This window comes from Octopus bimaculoides, chromosome 1 (assembly GCF_001194135.2).
Source record: "Octopus bimaculoides isolate UCB-OBI-ISO-001 chromosome 1, ASM119413v2, whole genome shotgun sequence".
Lineage (NCBI taxonomy): Eukaryota > Metazoa > Mollusca > Cephalopoda > Octopoda > Octopodidae > Octopus > Octopus bimaculoides.
The window spans coordinates 107,072,257-107,095,825 of NC_068981.1; the positions used below are offsets into that span (position 1 = coordinate 107,072,257).

The 23,569-nt window shown below is 34.1% G+C and overlaps 1 protein-coding gene across 14 annotated transcripts in view; it reads left to right on the forward strand.

Annotated features, from left to right (window-relative positions):
* Positions 1-23,569, forward strand: part of LOC106872289 (polypeptide N-acetylgalactosaminyltransferase 1) — a 527,244-nt gene that overhangs the window by 411,112 nt on the left and 92,563 nt on the right. For all 14 annotated transcript variants that reach the window (XM_014919219.2, XM_052969062.1, XM_052969078.1 and 11 more), the window contains 2 exons: positions 1,631-1,796; positions 17,022-17,191. In XM_014919219.2, the coding sequence (XP_014774705.1) occupies positions 1,631-1,796; positions 17,022-17,191 (336 nt within the window). The remainder of the gene's footprint in view (positions 1-1,630; positions 1,797-17,021; positions 17,192-23,569) is intronic.

Sequence of the window (23,569 nt, forward strand, 5' to 3'; positions counted from 1 at the left end):
CACACACACTAGCACTGACCACTTCCCAGCACCTACACCTACACATGCACACACACACACACACACACACACGCATCAATGTCACCAGCCCCCTTCCACACGCACATACACACTCTCACACCTTCGTTTCGGGATCACCACTACTGTATTGTCCCTGTTTATTCTTGTGTTACTTTCTGTCAAAGATCATAAGCTTGAAATGTAAAAGACTTTCTCACTTCCTGAGCATTAAACTAATACATCTGTTTGTTGTTTACACACCCATATTCGTCTTTTTTTTTTTTGTAAATTCTCACTGTGTATATATATATATATATAATTATATATCTACATATATTTATCTATCTACTTACATTCATATATATATATATATATATGAATGTATGTGTATTTCTCAATGTGTACAAATAACATGGAAAAAGTAAACAAATAGTTACCAGTGTAGCAATAATCTCACATAAGTCCCAAGGATGTTACAGCTCCATAAAACAACTTTTCCTAAGATCAAGCAGAGATTCTGCCTGATTTCGCTCATTGTGCTTCATTCCTGGGGTTATATTTCCCTCACGCAACCTGATGTTGGGGAAGTTGCAGTCACCCAACAGAAATTTAGTATTACGTTGATCCAATTATGTTAGTACTTTCTTTTTTCCCACTGAGTCTTTCATCAAATTTTCCATCATGATTTGAGGCATCACGTGGTCTATATATTGTGCATATCACTATATCAAGTTACATTAGATGTACTAAAAGTGTATCACACACAGAGTTCAACTTCGTTAACAAGGTTAATGGTGTGACATCTTTGCGGATGTACATTGCAACTCCACTGTGACTTATTTTTCTTCTATCTATACGGAAGATATGCTACATTGGTAAGTGCATCTCTGCATCATTAATCTCTGCAGATAGATGTGTTTCTGTAAGTGCGATGCATATAGCTTGGGTACATATCTTGGAATATTTACACTTACATCACCAAAATTAATTTTCAGAATTTACCTTATAAAAATGATATTTGAAAATATCTCGTTTCTTTTGCGGTTCAGTGTATATATGTATTATTATAAGGGTAGATTGACATAGTGATTAACTTAAGATTAACTTCACTTTTTTTGAGGCAGTGCATTGCTTTGTAAAACTTACCAATGTAGTCTTGACCTTGAGAACCTTCCACTTATAATAACTACAATATGGGAGCCATCCTGTTTCATTTACTGTATTCTTATGGGAATGAAGCTTTTTATGATCCCTGTTACTGTGGGTAATTGTTACTCTCTGTGCTTGGGAGAATTGATTCTTCAGAATTGGAAACTTATCTTACTTTAGAATCCCTCAAAGCTGATGTATTTGTAACAAACTTAAATATCAATCTTTTTGTTTTTGATAAATTGGAAGTTAAATTGACACCATGATATGATAGTAAGATAGTCTATTGATTGACTAAGGTAGGTTTGGATGACATAAAATTATACTATTGTATTATTGATTATCTACAACCACTAGTGTGGTGTGTAAGTTACAGTAGTTCTGCACCACTGAAGCCAATGATTATTTCCAACTTATTAGTACCTTTTTAAATTCATCTTACTGGTTTTATTCTAATTAAATTATTTGCATTTCATTTCAGTTTTGATACCACATGCAGTAGGTCCTGGGGAGTATGGAAAACCAGTCATTGTACCAGCATACAGGCAGCAAGAGTCTAAAGAAAAATTTAAAATTAATCAATTCAATTTAGTGGCTAGTGACATGATATCATTAAATAGATCCCTTCCTGACTACCGCATGGACGGGTAAGTAATTTTCCTGTTCAGACTTATTTAATGCAGCTGTCTAATGCTAGGGGAATGTGTGATTGATCAATTCCAGACATTTTCTTTAAAAAGATCTGAGCACCTGAAATGATTTTTTTGGTTCTGAAGTTAATGGGGAGCATTCTTTTAAGTTAATTAAGAGTGTTGTTCGTAGAGTTATTGTTTAACATCAGATCCGCATTTACCAAACAAATTTCTGATTAAAAGAAATATTTATGGAAGTTAAAAACATTCCCTCTAAATTAAAGAACCATGTGCAAATCATAGAGCAGCAATTGGATTAATCTGAGCCCTTCAATGCTTTTTGTTACCATATATCTTTTGAAACATGCTGCCTTTGCTTCTGTTAATTATGAAAATAATGAAGAATTTAGTAAAATAGGTTTGTCCTTATTAAGCTAATGTTTGAAACATAAATGTATTATAGAACCAGTGGCAGTTTCAAGTGAGTTGGCATCAAAAGGGATTAAGGGCCTTTTATACTTGAAACTACATTCTGAATGATTTTTAAGTAGTTACTTTGGTTTGTGAGTTTCCATGTAAAATAAAGTCCCAGCATTATTCAAAATTGGGAATTTTAAATTCCATTCTACTGGTTGGACTGATTTCCATGAAGTGCAAAATTGAGGTTAGATGACAGAAACATTTCACATTGGTAAGCATTTAATCTCATGATGTGTTATTTTGTTGATGGTACAATAAGAAAAAAAACTGACAACATTATCATTGATAGTGAAGAAAATACTGTGTTACAAGTACACATGGGTGTTGACTACTGCTCATCCATATACGTCTTCTCTATTATTTATTTCTTTATTGCCCACACGAGGCTAAACATAGAGGGGACAAACAAGGACAGACAAAGGGATCAAGTTGATTACATAGACCCTAGTGCGTAACTGGTACTTATACATAGCCTTGGTTCTTGAAGAGTGCTATGTAGCTATCTTTTCTCTTTTACTTGTTTCAGTCATTAAACTGCAGCAATGCTGGGGCACCACCTTGAACAGTTTAGTCACACATATCAGCCCCAGTACTTATTTTTTTTCTAAGACTGGTACTTATTCAGTCAATCCTTTTTGCTGAAGTGCTAAGTTACAGGGACATAAACAGCCCACCTCTGGTTGTCAAGCATTGGTGAGAGACAGGCAAAGACACACACACACACACGTCTATATACAATGGGCTTCTCTCTATTTTCATCTACAAATCCATTCACAGGGCTACATATAGTAGAAGACACTTGCCCAAGGTGCCATGCTGTGGTACTGAACTTTGAATCATCATCATCATCATCATCATCGTTTAACGTCTGCTTTCCATGCTAGCATGGGTTGGACGATTTGACTGAGGACTGGTGAAACCGGATGGCAACACCAGCCTCCAATCTGATTTGGCAGAGTTTCTACAGTTGGATGCCCTTCCTAACGCCAACCACTCAGAGAGTGTAGTGGGTGCTTTTACGTGTCACCCGCACGAAGGCCAGTCAGGTACAGTCAGGTACTAGCAACGGCCATGCTCAAAATGGTGTATTTTATGTGCCACCCGCACAAGAGCCAGTCCAGGGGCACTGGCAACGATCTCGCTCGAAAATCCTACGAAGGCCAGTCAGGCAGGGAAAGAAACTTCTTTCTACACAGCCATGCCTGTGCCTAGAGCAATCTACATTTATGACACAAAAGATATGACATGTGCCAACATTTGATTTAATTCAATACGCCAATATATCTTAAATCCATATATATATATATATATATATATATATATACATATATATATATATATATATATGAGTACATTGCCTAATGTTTCCTTTTCTAATTTATAATGGTACAAGGTGAGGCAGAGTGGATGGACATTTTTGAAAAATTAACAAAATCATTAATTTTAGCTGCAAAGAAATTTTATTGACATCAATGTGTTTGTATTGAATTAGCATTTGTCACAATCAAGCATGGAAAATAGCATCCATCATGAGGTGTCTGTTTTCATTGATGCATTTCTGAAGGCATTCTTGGAAGTTCGCCTCCACTCTCTCCAGCATTGCTCTGTCGATTTGGGCGATTTCCATGTGAATAGCTTCCTTCAAATTATCCAATGTACAGGGCTTGTGCACATACACAAGTGCCTTGAAATGACATGGTCACCAAAGAGACGGCAAAGAACTTTCATTGATCTGGCTGTGTGGACCGTTGCCCCATCCTGCTGAAACCACATACATCAAATAGGCATGTTTTCATCATAATTCAGGCACAAAGAAATTGTTTATCTAGATGTAACGCTCGGAGTTCACAGGAACAGCATTTCCATTATTGTCTTCAAAAAAGTAAGGACCAATGATGGTAGCTTTTTCAACAGCACACCAGACCATCACTTTTGGACTGTGCTGTGGTCTTTCTTACAGTTCTCTCAGATTTTCAAGAGCCTAATAAAGACAGTTCTGTTGATTCACCATGCTACTGAGATGAAAATGAGCTTCATCGCTCATTAACAAAATGATGTTGTTCTTTGCCTCAAAAATTGCTTCCATCTGACGTACAAAGTTAAGCTGCTGTGCATAGTCCCATGGTTTCAATTGTTGCCCAATGACAAATTTGTACAGGTGGAAATGCAGGTCTTCATGCAAAATATGCTTTACCGATCGATTACCAATGCCAAGTTCAGTGGAATGCTTTCAAGCAGAGCAATTCAGACTCCATATCAAAGCTTGTCTAATGCGTTCCACATTTCCAGGGTCCATACTGTTTGTGACGCTTCCACCAGTTTCCTATTCATTAGTGTACCTTGTGTACAAAGTGCATTCACCCATCGTAAGATTGTGTTACAGATGGGAACTGCCTGATTTCAGTGAATGCTGAAACTCATGCTGAACTGCTGTGACAGACTTGTTATTCTTCACGTAACTGTCATAAGCTCATAGGCAAACACATGATGCTCTATCATCCACAGTGCCATGGCTTCACTTGAAGGGGAAAAAAATGCTAAGACACCACGGACCGAATGGTACCTGTTGTACGTATCTCCCTTCCGCTGGAGCTGAGTAATATTCATTTCAAAAACGTCCATCCTGTCTTCCCCACCCTGTATGATTTGAGGGAAATCTGATAGCTGCTGTATTTAACAGGTTGCATGCCTGCATAAAGGCCTTGTCTCATTGACCCAAAGGAAACAGTGATGTTATCATGTTGGCCCAGATTAATTGTAATCAAAAAGCTATGAAGAAAGTATTCTATTTCTGACAATCCCATTATTTGTATCGCAGGAACTATATTGTTCAGTATGACATTTAAATGTGTGATTAATGAGAAGTGTGCATCTAACTTCAGTGGGTTGAACTACATTTGACTTGTTGGGTGTGTTTACCAGATCTAACATGGTAAAAGTGTTTGGTGTTAATAAGAGTATTATATTACAATACATCTGTTTATCATTTATTTATACATATATATTGGGTCATCTCATAAATAATGTGATTTTTTTCAATTGCATGAACTAAAAGTCGGAGGAGGTCAAAATAAACTACCTACATCAACTTGCTATAAAAGCAGGTAGTAATTTTACCTTGCACTTAGTGCAAGTTTTGAAGACTGCAGTTCTATTTTTAACAGTTATTATTTCAAAGCTATAATGGACGTGACAAAAGAGCATATTCGGCATATTTTGCTCTATGAGTTCAATAAAGGCAACAACACAACAGAAAATGCGAGGAATATTAATGCAGTATATAGGTATCAGACAATAAGCATAAGCCTGTGTTAATGGTGGTTGGAGAAATTCCAAGCCAGAAACTACAGCCTAGAAGATGAGCCTCATCCTGGAAGATCTGTAAGGCTCGGTGAGGACATCCTGCAAACTCTGGTGGAACAAAATCCCATTGTAGCTGTTGAGGAACTAGCAGAGAAGCTTGGATTTGGTCATTCAACTATTCATTGATACCTGCATACCATTGAAAAGTGTTCTTATATCAGGATAATGCTCACCCACATACAGCAAGGATGACATTCCAAAGGCTGGAGCAGTTTGAATGAGAAATGATGCCACACCCACCATATTCGCCAGACAGATTATCGTTTATTCTACAATCTTCAAAATCATTTGGACAGAAAAAATATTTTTCGTCACGAACAAGTGAATTTGGAAAGAGGGGTCTTGCCATTCTACCAGAAAGATGGAAGAGCATTGTAGAAAATGAGGAGCATATTTTAGATTAAAAAACAACTTTGTTTATCTTAATTTTGAAAAATGAAAGAAGTATTAAAAAACTGCATTATTTATGGCATGACCCAATAGATTTCAGGCGGGGAATAAAAAACAACCTGCAGCAGAAAGGTGTAAAACTGTATAAAGACAAAACAGATCTATTATACTTTTAATGTTTTAGTTACTAACCCAGCTGTAGCCTCCCCAAAAAATCGTCATTAGTATTATCAAACTGCCCAAAACTGGCTGAAATGACTTATTCGTTATTTAAATGAGAATTTCAGTGGAAATCTCATTAATACATTTGTGCAAACATGGTTTCACTATGTAAACAATTGAGTTGCACTGTCCACCATTAATTGTACATGATATCTGAGTGTTGCGAATTTTTGGAGATTTTTTTTCACTGTGGATGAAAACTGGATACCAGTTTCATGTTGTCAAGCACTGAATTTGAATTCAAAGTATTTTTGAAAGAAAACAGAAAAATATAAGAAAATCTATGGCAAACATAAAAACCACATGTGTGATTATGAATCAGGTATTTCTTTTTCTGAAAGTGAAACAATTCAGACTTCAGTTCTGATAGTGAATAAAAAATGAATTTGTACCTGAATATAGTAAGAATTTAAAAACTTTTTCTTAGTAATTTTTTAGGAAGATATTAGACCTAGCCACAATCTTTTCTTGGAAATGAAACTATTAGACTATTTCTTTTATTTTCTCCTTTGAAGCAATTACTACAAAAATAAATTGTTACACAGAATGTAAACAAAGAAAAAAAAGATATTTTGAGGTTTCTCACATACTTCGAAGAAAGTTAGAAATCCAAGCATTTTTAAGAATACTGTGGGTGTGTGTATGTGTGTGTGTAAATTTGATTTCTAAATTTTTTTTTTCAAATTTACCTCGTTTTTATTTTTTATTTACCTTTAATTTACCTTCAAAGCATGATTAATTTGGATTGTGAATCATCCTTATTATATGTGTTTCTATGGATTTATATACGTGTGAGTTTATTTCATTTAGGTGATGGCATGTATTTCATTCCTAGTTTTCTTCAAAGACTAATTCTAGTATTTCATTCTGTTTTATCTTTATGTACAATTAAGTTCAACTTATAAGTAATCTAGTAATTTGCACAATTCTTCTCTATTAAAATTTTGTATACTCACTGAATATTAGCTAATAACTCATTTTCTATCCTGATGTTTAAACAAAATTTTAATAATTTTATATTTTGTTGAATTTACTTGTATTTACCTGTATTTAGATTCGCTTTAAGGCAAAAACAATGAAACAGATTTGGTTAAGAACATTTTGTGAAATCAGGTTCCAAAAATCACATTAATATGTTGATAAATATAAAAGTTAAAGTTGTTTTATGAAACCAATCTAAATTCACAATTATTTTAGAATTTAATTGAAATACATAAGGGGTTAGAAATATAATAAAATATTAAGTACTTCTTAATTTGAAATGAGTCTCCTCTCTACCTCTTATTTAATGTATTTTGTTTGAAAATTCACACTTAAATGACAGGGAATACAACCATATTCAACAGATAAGAGAGAATCTTTTCTCCATGTTAACTGCAGTAAATGTGTCTTTACTAGTTGAAATATGTCACAAGCATATTTTAACTAACCTAAAGTTTGCATATATAGATATATGTATATATAAATTATGAGACAACAATGGCTGAGTTAAGAGAGCTTTAGACTAAAGGAACTCTAACCCAGATTCAGTTCCTGGATTAGGCATGTTGATAGAGTTCTGTTTTTTTCTTGCAATTATTACTAATTGATATCTTTATATTTTTCCTTAATTAGCTAGGGTAGATAATAGGAGAGGCTTTTGCTTTGTTTTTGTTTTTTCAAACATGTGTACATGTCAAAGCATAATCAATATTGTAATAAGGTAGTTTCACAGGTGCATTTTGTTTTTTGTATTACCATAATTATTTGAATGTGAACTTACCACAAGGTTAATATCTAAGGCCTTTCTAAATGATGAATTTATGTATCTTGCTGAATCCATGTAGCTTTAAGCTACATCAGTCAGTTACAGATAGAAAATACTTGTATTGTTTTTGTCTACTAAGAATTTACCAGTTAAGTATTGCAATCCACGACAACACATGTAATGTTGTGCAAGATAAACACTCTCTGAAATTCACTTCTTCATGTCAAACAATAAATCCTTGAATGATAAATGCTTAAGAGTATCAGATTGTAAATTGTCTCATGAGATTTTTTTATAACCTTATATGCTTCAAATGTAAGGATTCAATTAATCCAAGGGTCAGCTAAAAAGTTCATAAGCTGACCAAGATACTCTCATGGAATGTGACCAAATGAGGGGTACTTTTCAACATAGTTCTTCTTGCAGTCCACACACTTCTTCCATCAGTGTTGCAGTGCTTTGATCCTATTGGTGAACAAGCTTTCATCCTGTTGGTCACAAAAGTCATCAACACCAGATATGACAACATCATCACTGCGATACTAGCTCCCAGCCAAGTGTATTTTCATGTTGGAGAACAGATAATAGCCAAATCATGAGAATAGGAAGGGTGATCAACCAGTTCAAAGTCACAATCACACGCAGCAGCCACTGAAAGCAAGGACTTAGTTGCTAGAGCATTGTCTTTAATGAAACAAGACTCCTTTTGTCAGTTTCCCTGGGCATTTGGTCTTTATAGCCTTTTGTAACTGCCTCAGCAATTTGGCATAGTACTCTCCATTGATGGTGTGAACTTTTGAAGATAGTCAATAAACACAACTCCTTTTGCATCTTAAAAAACTGAAGCCATCATCTTCTCTGCAGATGTTCTTTATAACAGGTGAGGAGGGGTGTTTCCAGTGCATGGATTGTCTCTTTGTCTCTGGCTCAAAGTGAAGAACCCAACACTCATCTTGGATTAGGAAACATTCAAGGAAACCAGCTGGATATGCCTCAAACAATGTCAGATTTTCCCATTGTGTGATCAGTCTGGTGCATTTTTGATCAGATGTCAGAAGACATGAAACCTACCAAGCAGAAGCCTGTCATGCCAAGTTCATTGTACAGAATTCTAAATTCAGCTGCCCACTTTTGCATTGTTGATAACACTGGAGCATCATCCCCTAATGTAGTAACCATATCAGCATGAATGTCCTTGGGGATTAAACCCATTTTCCTGCAGGTAATTGATAACACCATGATGCCAGATTTTGTTCATCTTCAAGAGAAGCCACTACTAATTACTTTTGAATTCTTCTTTGAACAGTAAGATGTCAGTTTACCTGGAAAGAAACAATACAGTTATTAATAAGAAAAGTTGAAATTAATGCATGTAACATTTCACCATTGTAGCATCACTCCTTTATAATCAACATATGAACTTTTCAACCCACCCTCATACCATAGGGTCTTCTTGGAGCTGATATTGATTTAATCCATGTTTTTGTTCCAATTGCGGTTTACGAGTGAACAACCACCCTGTGAAACTTTAGCTATCATTTCATTTTTATGACAATTGTTTAATATATAATGAGTGCTAGACAGATAGTTATAATGTTGTTGTTGAGAAATATAGATCAATATATTTTATTTTAGCAGCTTGTTTTATAATATTTAAACATGCAAAGGGTTTATTATTTTTAGCCAGAGGAGTTTCTCTGCCTTCTTCTACAAGTTTACAGCTCATTGTACTTGAGAATAGTTTGACAACCTTCCTATAGAACATGACATCATATCAGAATATAATTATCAGAAGTTACAACAGTATATCTATGTTGGTCTTATGATTGCAAGTAATGTTTACATACTATTTGCACTATGGCTTCTTGATCAATATGGCATCTTAGCCCCATTATGTGTTAGCATTCTTGTGTCTTCTCCAAAATGCATTCCTATCTTATTTCTTATTGAACAGGAAAATATAATAGTTAAGTTTTCATCAACTCTGTGATAGCTCAGTTTTTAATGCTGTAATTTACAGCTTAGAGATTTAGGGATGATCTTGTAGTTAGTAAGTTTGTTGGTGGCAAATGAAATAAAAATCTTTTCAATGTGTATAAGTTAGATACTCTGATCTATTCCTGTACTGCAACACTTGTAGATGATTTGTCTTCTGCGTGAAGACAAAACTATAAAACAGTATTAAACTCTCCCTAAATTTTAGGGATGGGTTTAGCTTTAAGGAGTTGATACTCATCAAAGGTGCATATGAGATTTATAATGATAGCTTCAAGTATGCATAATGACCATGAGTGAACCTCTCTGTGACAGTACTAATCAATATTTGTTGTATGTTTCATGTTGGCGATCAAATATTCTGAGAAATTAACCACAGGAGTTGCTGATATATTTCATAACAGTTCTACTCATTGTGTGAGGTTGTGCATATATACACACTAACTCCTCTCTCCATTATGTGTTTTTATGTGTGTGTGTGTATATATATATATATATATATATATATATATACACACACACACATACATGCAGAGAGAGAGAGAGAGAGAGAGGTAGTTCATTCTGAAATATCTATGAGAGTAATTTTCCATTCATAATTCTTTCTCTTGCCATTGCTTAAGAGAGCTGCTGTATCCATTAAATGTGTTCTTAATTATCTGGGTTGGTAGCATAATTAATGCTGGCTTTATATCAAGTATCACTTCCCAAGTTCTTCAGTGTATTTTTATACTTTACTAATCAAACCATGTTTTCGTATGTGGTAAGCTACTTTTCATGTACATTACCCTGCAAAAGACATATCTTATTAAAAGGTAAAGGTGCAGATATGCCTGAATAGAGAGGGACTTCATTTCATAACCAAATGGTTTCAGGTTCTATCCCACTATGTGGTGGTACATTGAACAAATTCTATTATAGCCTCAGCCTGCCAATGCCTTGCAAGTGAAATTGGTAGATGGAAACCATATGGAAGCCTATCATATTTATACATGTGTGAAAGTTTGCTCGTTATAGCAAAAATGATGTCCTAAAACCACACACACATGCTTGTATGTGAAGCTGTGTCAAGCATCCCCCCCCCCATCTATGGTACTTCATAGCTGCTGTACTCACTGCAAGCAATACCACACATAATACATCCCATACCTTCCCAAACAGTCTCATCCTCCCAAACTACTTCCATTCCTTATCATCCTTGCCCTCACTATTTCAACTAAACACTTCCTTTCTGTGCATTCTGCCACTGCCCTTTTTCTCCTCTGCTAAACTCCATTCTAAACACCTCTCTTATCTGTTATCTTTCTCAATGCCCTCCCATATCTACCATCATGACCCACCTACTATAACCCCTTATGTATCCCTATCTCTTCCTCTCCACAACTCCTATACCTTGCACATCATTCTACTACTTTCACTTCTATTCTTCCTAAGTTACTCATATCTCCCACCTCACTCCTCTGCATATTGATATTTCTCATCGTCTGCACCTCCCACCCTCATTCTTCATTCATTACACTCACCTCCACCTCCACACTTCCTCTTCACCCTCTTATGAAATTATCCACTCTTTCATCCCCTCCTGTAATCCACTAGCCTTGTCTTCTCTTACACACACCATCTTGATATTCTGTGAACACTACCTTCCTCTTATCTCCATCAGTCATATATCTCCTATATAGCAAGAAACATTTTTATGCCACCAGCACTAGTGAGGTCATCATGCAGCTTACAAGAATACAAACCCTAAGGTGGTTGAGTTTTATGCTAGGTCTGGGATCAAAGTATGAGAGAAGGGACCAGAGCAAACAGGTTTCTTTCTCTGTGGAGGAGCCATATAACTACTCACATTATATATATATATATATATAATATATATAATAATTTGAAGATAAGCAACAAAAATTCAATAGGTTATAGCAGTACGTACGTTTCGTACAAGCTCCATTTATTCATGTGGTGAGAACACCACAGAATGTACAATGAAAATGTACTCCTCAGCTGCATAATGGAATTTTTTGCAAACATCCTCAAAATGACTTTCTAAAATGAAATTCCATTATGCAACTGAGGAGTACATTTTCATTGTACATTCTGTGGTGTTCTCACCACATGAATAAATGGAGCTTATACGAAACGTACGTACTGCTATAACCTATTGAATTTTTGTTGCTTATCTTCAAATTTTTATTCACCAAATCTCTTGATTTTGTTTTTGGTTTTTATCCTACCAAATTCTGGTGCCTCATACATTTTAAGTACCACATTTAATCTTTTGATTAAATCTATAATATATATATAATATATATACTTCATTTAATCAAGATACCCTTGGCCTGAAGAGTAGCCTGCGGTATACACCTTGCTTAGATATTTACTACTTCCAAGGTTCCACTTGCTATGAAACCTGTGTAGCCCAGATAGTATCTACTCCATTCCTTAACTCTTTGCATACTTGGTAACCCTGCCTGCCTACCATGAAATATGAAACATCTTTTCAGCTTTCCATACTTCGATACGGTAAAAATCCACAACCTTTCGCCTCAGTAAACCACTATTGTTCCTGAAAGTTGTTTCCTATGGCTTGCTTGAAGCTAACCTTCTTCCTTTCCCTTGATCCTTGGATATTACATTTATATATGTATATACATCATGATGGTGACATATATTTGTGTGTGTGTGTGTACATTCACACATATAGTTTAAAAGATAGGCAGAAAAATCAATAATGCATATTAAATTAATCACCGACCACATCTTCAGATGATATGTTGAAATACAATTTCTCAAAACAATTTTCTCTTTTATATACACATGGAGAAGGGGGGGGGGGAATAACACAAGTAATAAGAAAATATAAATATGTCCAAGTAAATATAGCAATGTTCAAGTTAGGTAGTTGTGAAGTCAAGGTGACATATTTAAGAGTAGGTCTTTGGAACAGAATGAGCTTATAGTATGCAAATTAGTTGCCCCAGTTCTCTGAAGCTACTAAATTTAATGTGTATATAGATGGATTGGCTACTTGTTTGTCAGGGATTAGATCTCTGATGAGACCCTACTAATGGTTGAAAATCAATTAAGTTTTCCATCAGTCTTTCAATCTACAGAGAAATTTGAGCAGAATGCAAAAGTCTTCATAAGTCGTCTGCATTCAAAGCCTGCACACTTTGAATACACAATACTGGAAAGAAAATGAAGCGAGCATGCTCTGATGGATGTGCAGGAATGACAAAGTAGAAATATGTTGAGAGAAAAACTGGACTTAAGAGAGAATACTGCACTGGTATGGATGCATGATCCATATGAATGAGGACATCTGCATAAAGAAGTGCCACTCAGTGTGGATGGAGTTTGTGGAAGAGTGAGATTCAAAAAGACATGAGAAGCAATAGTAAAGGCTGATCACAGGACTGAGATGGTTGGCAATATGCAGTGTTCAAGGAGACCCACCCTTCAGAGCAAAACAAAGGTTCCAGAAGCATTCTGTATATATACACAACTGCAACCCCTCACCCTATTTTTCCTCCATCAATCCTTTCCCTACCACTCTCTCATCTCTGTCACTGATCCCTTTATCACTGGCCAGACTAGCATTCTGCTGTTGTAATTAAATAAGAACATGATTACATATTTCATCATCCAAATCTATACAACCAGTTATCTCTCCCACTGCCTGGAACTACTTTCTTTGTCATTCATCCTTTGTTCTTTATGCTGTCTCTCTTCACTCAAATTTTGCATTGATTTCTTTTCTGTGCTACCTATTACTTCCTATTCCATGAGCCACTTACCATTGATACACTCCTATCACCATGTCTTTCATTCTCCTTACACACTGTCTCTCACTCTCACACAATCTTACCACCCAGGCATCACTCTTTCTCGTATCTTTCCTCTTCCTACTGTATTATTGCTATTCTGTTGCTCTTTACACTTTCTGTACTGCCAGTCATCACCTTAGCTCCAACCCATTTATCATTGACCACCTTCTCCCATTGTTATTCATCATTCACTTGCATTCACCCCCTAAACATCTTTAAACATCCCTCACTCTCTCCATACATTCCTGCAACCTCTACCCACCCATCCCATTCTTCTATCCCCAATCTTCTGTTCTCCTTCTTGTCTCATGTGGGCTCATTCTAACATTTCACCATCTTATCTTCCCATCATCTCTACTTCAATCACCCCCACCTATGCTTATGTAATGCAAAGTAACCATGTGTCTACTTGTTCCTACCACTTCTTTCATATTTTAACCTCTCAACACCCAGCATACTATACTCTCATTCAGTTGTAGGGGATCTTAGTTTTGTGAGTTAGTTGGTAACCTCTCAAATGATTGTCACTTGAAAAACGCACTCAGTAAACTAGTTGGCTTTAGGAAGAGCACCCAGTCATAGAAACTGAAGAAAGCATAGTTAAGGTACTCTGTATATCAAGTAGAAGGTGTATTATTATTTTGTTTATAAGTTACACAGGGTTACTATTGTTGTGATCCTGGAGAATTCATGAATACTCTTTCTCTCTCTCTCTCTCTCTTTCTCTCTCTCTCTCTCTCTCTCTCTCTCTCTCTCTCTCTCTCTCTCTCTCTCTCTCTCTCTCTCTCTCTCTCTCTCTCTATCTCTCTCTCTATCTATCTATCTATCTATCTTTCTCTCTCATACATACACATATTGAGTTTATGTGTGGTTGATAACAGATTTTCAGGAATAAATTAACATTACAAATAGCTATTGATTGGTTTAAGATTTATTGCTTAACTACTAGATCTTAGTTCTTTTGTTTAACTACTAGATCATAACCCTTTGCTCTAAATCCCCACCCCCACCCAGCATCAGTAGATTGGTAAATTAGAGGTCAGAGATGCAGGAATACATATCTTTATTGTTCGGAGATACTATGTAGCTAATTCTACCTCACAGTTGTAGAAGTTATTTCCCATTGAGTTCCACATCACATGAGTGGAATTCCCTTTCCTAATGAAGCTTGTCACTACAACTTGAAGGTTTATAGCTGTGCATCCAGCTAAGACATGTGTTTGTATATATCTTTGAACTGTTATAAAGTGTTAAAATGCTGCACTGGATGTTAATACTTAGTGAGATTGTTTATGTATTCTCTTGTATAATGGCCATTCTGTTGACCCAATGTACATTTCTCTGAATTGGTAAGTTAACATATAAAGAATGTTGGATTTTAAATATATTGACCAGCTACTGTCTGGTGATTTATTTTCTGATCTGATTAGATATCAGCTAAGGTAGCATGTGTCTGTTTTTATTTCTGGCTTAATGACAGTACAGCCAGACCTTATTATTCTGACAGGAATCTCAAATTTCCTTCAACACTTTCTTTACCCTTTAACATTCAGATTACTCTGTCAAATGTAATGCTTATTTATTCACATTGTTTTGAATTAGTTATCTATTATCTTGTAGCTTCAAGATATCAATGATGTAATTGCCTAGTTTTAGAATGACATTGTAGCATAGGTGTGAGATGCCATATCTAGCAGATAGAATATATGGGCCAGATTTGGCCAGTTTAAAAGCTGAATGGTTAATTAGTTTTTATCTGTTCACTGTAGTATGACAGTCTAATATAAACCCACATTTTATTTTCCATTTCTGTCTTCCCTCTTCCATATTCTCTCTCATTGTTATTTTCTCTACTATCTCTACAGCTGTCTCTATTGTTATACACTTGTTTTCCCTAGCATCAGGCAGCCTGTGTATATGTACTTGCCTTCCATGGCACACATTTGGTTCACAAGATGTAGTTCTGGCAGAAAGCTTCTATCTTAAGTTTTCCCTTGCAGGATTTGCTTGTATGGACTTATGGAATCTGTCTATGTGGTGTGCATTGTCACTTTTCACAACATAGTGAAAACTACAATCGCATACACTAATAACTTAGTGGTATTTCATCCTTTTTCATCTGTTGACTTTCAAGCAGTTACTCATATTTATTGCCTATACATCTTCTAGCAATATAATATCAATGAAGGACCTTCTATGTTGTGGCTCTACCTGCTAGACATTGATGCCAAATCTTCTTCAAGTCACACTCAACCACCTTAATAGGTGTTGTGATGTCATTTGCACCAGTGTAGTTAATAGGAAGAGAAAAGTAATTGCTCATATAATCCTGTGAAAATATCCAAATTTGCAATAAATTTCCCACACATGCTAACCCAGGAAAAAAGGTTAATAAAGGTTTTACTCTCGCTAAAACAACAGTAAATAAGAATTAGTATTGAATCAATATTAATTTATGCAAGTGTAATACATTTGAAATTGTGACATGTAGTGTCATCTCCACATTTTCATATGCATTGTAGGTGCAACTTTCACTTTTCAATATGTACTGAAGGTGTAACTGTCATCCTTCAATTAAATGCTGTCAATAGTAGATGATTATCAGTTCTATAAACATTTATTGGAATACTTCTCCAATATTTGAACTCAGTAACATTATAACTCAATGAATCTGCTATTATTTGTGTAGTGGATCAACAGCTATTCGGTGGAAGATGTGCAGCAACATTGGCGTATCAGACAAAGTACCTTACAGTATCTCTTCTGGCTCTTTACATTCTGAGTTCTAATCCCATCGAGGTCAATTTTTGTCTTTCATTTCTCCAGGGGTCAATAAAATAGAATATTAGTTAAGTACTGGGGTTTATGTTCTTGACTAACACCTACCCTCAACTTTTAAGTCTTGTTTGTATCTCTACTACCAGAAACAGGTATTTATGTAGTATCCCCACTGAATGTTGAAACATTTTTAGTTAAGCAGACTGATCCTGCAGGAGTTCAGTGTCATCTATGGAGACAGTTCAAGGCTGAATGAGTACAAAATAAATACTCTGCTTTGTAGAGTACTCATTTTGATTAATTTTAAGGTGTACTGCAAAGAATTATAAATTGCTGAAGTGTATGTATTTTCTTAAATATACTAATGGTTTTTGTCTGTTTTATTTTGCTTGTTACATGACCTTGAAAATGTTTATAATTTTTACTCCTTATGATTTCCAGGTGCAAGAAAAAAACTTACACCATAGAAAAATATCTAAAAACAAGTATAATTATAGTGTTTCATAATGAAGCTTGGTCTACACTACTACGGACTGTACATAGTATCATCAACAGATCTCCTCCAGAATTATTGGAAGAAGTTATCATGGTAGATGATGCCAGTGAAAGAGGTACAGTTGATTTGTATTTACTCTTATTTTTCACCATGACATTTTTTTTTCTCAAGATGATTATCAGAATTCATAAGAAAAAAAAAAAAGAATAAAATAAAAAATAAAACAAAAAAGAAAATAATTGAAAATTGACATTATATGTGCAAACTAAAAGTTTTATTTTCTCACTTCGCATCTTTAATCAGACGTAGATATTCTGACTAGGGAAATTATGATTGTATAGATCATTTTATGTTCATGCATAGCTAGTGTTTCTAAATTATTTGCTGATAATTATGTCATTAGGGGAAAAATATCATTTGTTTGGTTTTGCATGATAGCCGAACAATGTTTATCGACACATTATCTGAAGCCCTGAGAATACTGTGAAATATTTTTTTTTTAATATTTTACTTCCTGGCATTAAAATATATTATTTTTTTAATTAGGTTAAGTTACTTGAACAATGACTACCTCATGCTATACACACACACACACACACACACACACACACACCTTTCTATTGCTTTCCAAAATCATACGTAATATCTATTCTCATTAATGTCTAACCAAAAGTAAAATGCAGATCATTGCTGATAACTGAATGTAACACTGAACCAGAAATTTTATTATTTTCTTTTCTATATAAATATTTGATTGGAGAGGCAGGTTATTTTCCTTATCAACTTGTTTATTTATTATTTTTTTTCTTTTTGTTTCTTTATGTTTCTATGCATTTAAGTAATGCTAATTCTCATAATCTATTGTATTGTATTGACACCACTAAATACTTGTGTTGTCTTGTACTGAAGGGCATCTCAAATTGGCAGAGCCCACATTATACTGCAAGTGTACTTTGTTTCTTTAATATAATGATACACAAGGTATATGTCCTATAGTGTTGCATAATGCAATTAAAAGTAAATTAATATTTGGTAATTGATGAAATATTCCTTTTGAATTTTTGTGGACCACCTGAAAAAGGTTGTGTCAAATGTGATACATGTCTATTCACATCCTTTTGAGTTCATCATGCATTATCTCATAATTTTAAGATTTTGATGACGTGATTATTTTTAAGACCGACATTGTGAGAAGTTTGGTGTGACTAGTTTGAATATAAAGAAGGTAAAATATTTGGGCTGTGTATGGTTGATTTAAATGCTAAAGGGGTAATAGATAAAATCTATGTGTAGGTGGAGTAAAAAGAAAGCTGTAACTGCATTAGAGGCAATTAATTAGTTAGAATTAGGGCCATAGTTTTAGATAACCAAACACTTATTGTCTTAAGTCCCATAATGTTGACATTGTCAACTGATTTGATATTTGGGGGAAAGAAAGTCTGAAGAGCATGAAGACTTTGTCTTTGTATACTGTATCTAGAGGAAATTATCTTGGAGACTAACTCCAAGCTGTTGTCCACTGTAAGAGAAGTTAAATTCAGTACTTGAAACTAACAAAACATTCATTTAATTTACTTTTACTACCATATACAAATTCAAATTGTTCCGATTTATAACTTGGTGTACCAAGCAGCTGGTCATAGACACAATGCCATATCAGTGATAACATAACTTTTTGGTTCCTTATTGACCCAGCACTCTCCATAGATCCTTAATACTCAATAATCACCTTCAGTCTATCATTATTATGCACCACACACACACACACACACACACACACACTTTCCTTTAGACAAATAAATTCTAAACTTGACATTTCAGCTGGTGTCTTCAAACAATGTACTACTTACTGATTTCATACAACTTATCACCAATCTGTGTACTTCTTACCTTCACTTTGTCTTCACTTTTCACTCTCTCATTTTCCTTACACTTTCTTTTTATTTTTTTCTGTCTATGTATGTAATATCTCTTTATATATATATATATGTGTGTGTATGATATATAATCATGGAGGTGGTTGTATAAACAATATGTAACAACTTAGAGATCAAAGCCACAGAAACTTTAAAGTATTCAATAAACATAAATATATAAATAAAACAGTATTGTTAGCCATCTTTACGTAAAGATAAACTTACAGAGTCAACCATGTTTTATAATGTTGCAAATATAAAAATATAGATAGATATAACCATATGCTACATGTACAAGGGAGAATGTCCATTTGAGGCACTAAGTTACCACTAAAGATGATTGTAATGATTTGCATAAGATGAGATTTAATGGTGTGTACTAGATGGGAATTACTATTTTCTTGTATTTGATGGTTGTCAGATCTGAATCGGATGAAAGGTGAAGAAGCTACAAATGGACAGTAAGAACTGAAACTAAGAAAAATCAATGAGCTAATAGAAACTCTTGGATTGGTATTTAGTTGTTACATACTTGAAATGTGCTTATGAAACTTGGAAATTTTTAAGAAATGTAGCCATTGTCAAATTAATAGTTAGAAGTGTTGTACTTGTTTACTTTTCCTCCAAAATGCTGTTCTTATTGTTGTTGCCGTCTATTTATTTTCAAAACTTATTCTTTGTATTAACTCTTAATGGGTGTCAGATATACAGCAAAGTATGAGTTACTAAGACACTTGAAATGTGATTACTCCTGCTTGTGTAAATGTAAAATATGTCCATTTAGACTTTAAATTAAGATTGGACAACAACAGCAACATTTTAAAGCATCATTATGAACAAATAAGGAAAGAAGACAGCAAGATTTTATTACCAAATTGAATAAGTACAATAGTGCTATTTATTTTATAGTATTTTTTTTTTTTTTTTTTTGAAATCAAATTGAAGTTTGAGGAAGCTATTTTTTACCCTTATAAAATCACTTGCAGCAACCTATCAAAATGGGAAATGCTGCACATTTTTGGTTATAAATATATTGCAAATAAAAACAAAAGTAGTATTTTTTATGTTTTAATGAGTTGAAATTTGGTATTCGATGATGGATTTATTACATTGCAATCATATATTATCTAAACCCAAACTGTTGAAGTACCAGTGGAGTACTGGGCTTATTTTAATTCACTATATCCCTCCTCCAAAATCAGTGTTACATTGTTAGAAATCATTAGTGTTAGTATTAATGTTCAAGAAGTAGACTATATTGTGTTTGACTCAATACTTCCTTTCAAATACTTATATAGCAATCTTAGAAGCAAGCCAATGTTGGTAGAACATTTCAACACACCATTTATGTATGCTTGTACGGTCTGTATGTATCTATGTAAGTATGTGAGCATGGTAGTGAAATACAGGCTTCGAATGCAGAATGCTTGTAAAGACTATAAAGAAATTAAGTCAGGAAACGTTGATAGATGTACAGTGTTAGTGTGAATGAGCACTACAAAACAAATGAGCTAAAGAAACAACTAGCTATAAATGGAATCATGTGTTATGGTCAAGAGAGAAGGCTGTGCTGGTATGGCCATGTGTTGCATTTGCAGCAAGTTATAGCAACCTATGGAAGAAAGAAACCAAGTAAGACTTGGACACAAAATGATAGAAGCTGACCTGAAGATACTGCATCTCATGGAGGAGATGATAAAGGACCATGCTGACTGGTGATGTGCAGTTCTAGAGAAAACCCCTCCACTTATAGCAAAACATACTTTGACACAAGGGTAATACTAGAAACCATGGTGTGTGTTGCTTACCAAGCTTAACTGACTGTCCTCCCCATCATTTTCATCTCTTTTAGTTCATTATGAGAAACTTCATTATTAGATGAAAGTAAACTGTAGGTTTTATGTAGATAAGATTTTTTAAATCATTGAAAAAACTAATATACTTATTTAACCATTTCGGCCCGGCTGGTACATATTTGTACCAGTCAAAAATTTTACAACTCAAATCTTTAAAATTCCTATTCTGTGTGATACAGTATAGTATCACTCTGGTTTTTCTGGTATGTATGTAGCATCAGACATATGATCGGAGTGTATGACACTATAATGACAGCTCAAAAGGCTCACATATAACCCTAATCCCTGCCATTACTAACTACTTTTAAGTGTTTATTATTGGTTCTCATGCTTTGGTAAGTTATTTATAAAATTTTCTTCACTGTAAACAAATTTACTTAATTATAAACATATTGTGCATAGTTTATAAGTTTTGGATAGTAATATTCTTGCAACAATGTTGCAATACATATTTCTAAAATTGATAATTTTGAGTGGTACACCCCTGTACCATTGTGGTTTTCTATAGGTACACTCTTGTACCATTGTTTGTTGTATAGCTAAGATTGTTCCAGTTGTGTTATAAACTGTTCTATAGAGAAACTTCATTTTGTTGTGAATCAAACATACATATACAATTTTTCAATCAACCTTCATATTACTCCCTAATATTTGAAATTTTCATTTTTTTTTTTTTTTTTTGCAAGATTCACTGCAGTATTTTGATACAACTGGTACATACATGGTACTTCATCTAAATACAATGGTACATGCATGGTAGATTAGATAACCCAAATGGTACAAATATGTACCAGACTAAAAATAGTGTCTACTTAATTGGCACCATCATAAACTGTCTAATAAGCATCTACACTATATAGTTTTACCAAAATTTTAGAGAAAATGCATGCAAATCTTGAAAAAATTCTGGGTTGAAAGGGTTAAAATCCAGTAGTCCTCTTTGAACAAAATTCAATTGAACCACATTTACATTTTATATGGAAGAGTTATTTTAAACAAAATAGCTAATTTATTGAACAAAAAAAAAAAAAAAAAAAGTTGTTTCTAAGATTATTGGTTCTGTTAGACTTATACAAAAATATGCATCACAAGTTAGTTACTTAGTTGCTACCTGACAAATGTCTTATTCTTTACTCTAGCAATTCAGCACTATTATTACAGATCTTTTAATTGTCGTGTTTCACTCAATATGTGAGTCATTTTCTGAAAGTAGAGCATGTTATTTCACTAATCTGTATTATTAAAGCCAGCTGAGGAGGAATTTTTTCTTTGCTTTGTGAAGTCAACACCTACCTACTTTTAACTCCTTAGAATCTTCAAAACTTTTGAATATAACATTGGCTTCTTCAGATCCTACTTTCTGCTTCATTTGTACAAAACTATCATTGATTAAAGTAGTTTCAACAAACATTTGGCTAACTTCTTCAGCTTCTTGTTCAACTGATTTCATATATTCAGTGCTTTTTGCTGGATAATTAGCTTGGGAGAGTAGTGAGTGACATATCATCCATCCAAATAGTTAATATTTCTTCATAGTTGCCATTATTTTACTGCCTGTGCACATTAGTTTAGAAATGCAATGCTCACATGAATTTTAGTTTGTCAAATACATTTTGTTAATTAATTCAATATGGTTTTGTAAGTTGTCAGTGAAAATCCCAGTAATTCTGTGACAGTGTTTTTTTTCTCTTTTTCTCTTTCTTCTTTATGTTTTTATAAAATCTCCAGTTAAGTACTTAAAGCTGTTCTACTTATATAATGTAATGGGATAACAAAAATTTTAATCCTTTAACTGCGAATCAAATTTCATGGTTATTCCAGTAATGATGTTAAATGTGTACCAAAAAAATAGAATTGGTATTTTCTTTTAATTTATGCTGCCTCAATAAAATTGATGTATCTCAACAAAAAAATATTTTAATAAATGACATTCCTCAATGAAAGATAGATTAGTACATAAAACTACTTTCCACAGTTAAAGGTAATGAAATTTTGAGTGGATAAACCTGATATCTGTAGTAAAAGTGTTAAGAAAAAATTGGTTTCTTAGACCTTTAAGAAATTGCAGAATTGCAAAAGAAATGCTATAATATATTCTCTAGAATGCAAGCACAAGCTGAGTGTGACAAACCGACTGCTTTCTTTTGTGAATGCTAATAAAGCATCAAGAGGGTTTCTTTTGAAAGGCTCAAATTTAAGTAGGAAATTCCAGGGAAGGTAGAGCTTTGGGAGTTTGTTTTTTTTTTTTTATGAATTTTTAATGATAAATTATTGCAATACTGTGTTTTGTTAGTTTTAATGGAGGAAATGTAAAATGAAGTTCTATTAACACTGGTGATGTACATGTGCATATACACACAAACACATACAGAGGATGGCTGATTTTAGTTCAGTCATATATTCAGTAATACTCATTCATCTTTTACTTGTCTCAGTCATTAGACTGCGGTCATGCTGGGGTACTACTTAGAAGAATCTTTAATTGAATGAATCAACTTCAGTACTTATTTTTTCTTAAACCTGGTATTTATTCTATCAGTCTCTTTTTGTCAACTGCTAAGTTACAGGGATGTAAATATATGCACGCACACACACGACAAGCTTCTTTCAGTTTTCATCTACCAAATCCACTCACAAGACAAGTCTAAAAAATTCAAAAGCATGTGGCTGGGAAGCAAGCTTCTTATCACACAGCCATGCCTGCACCTATGTTTCTACATA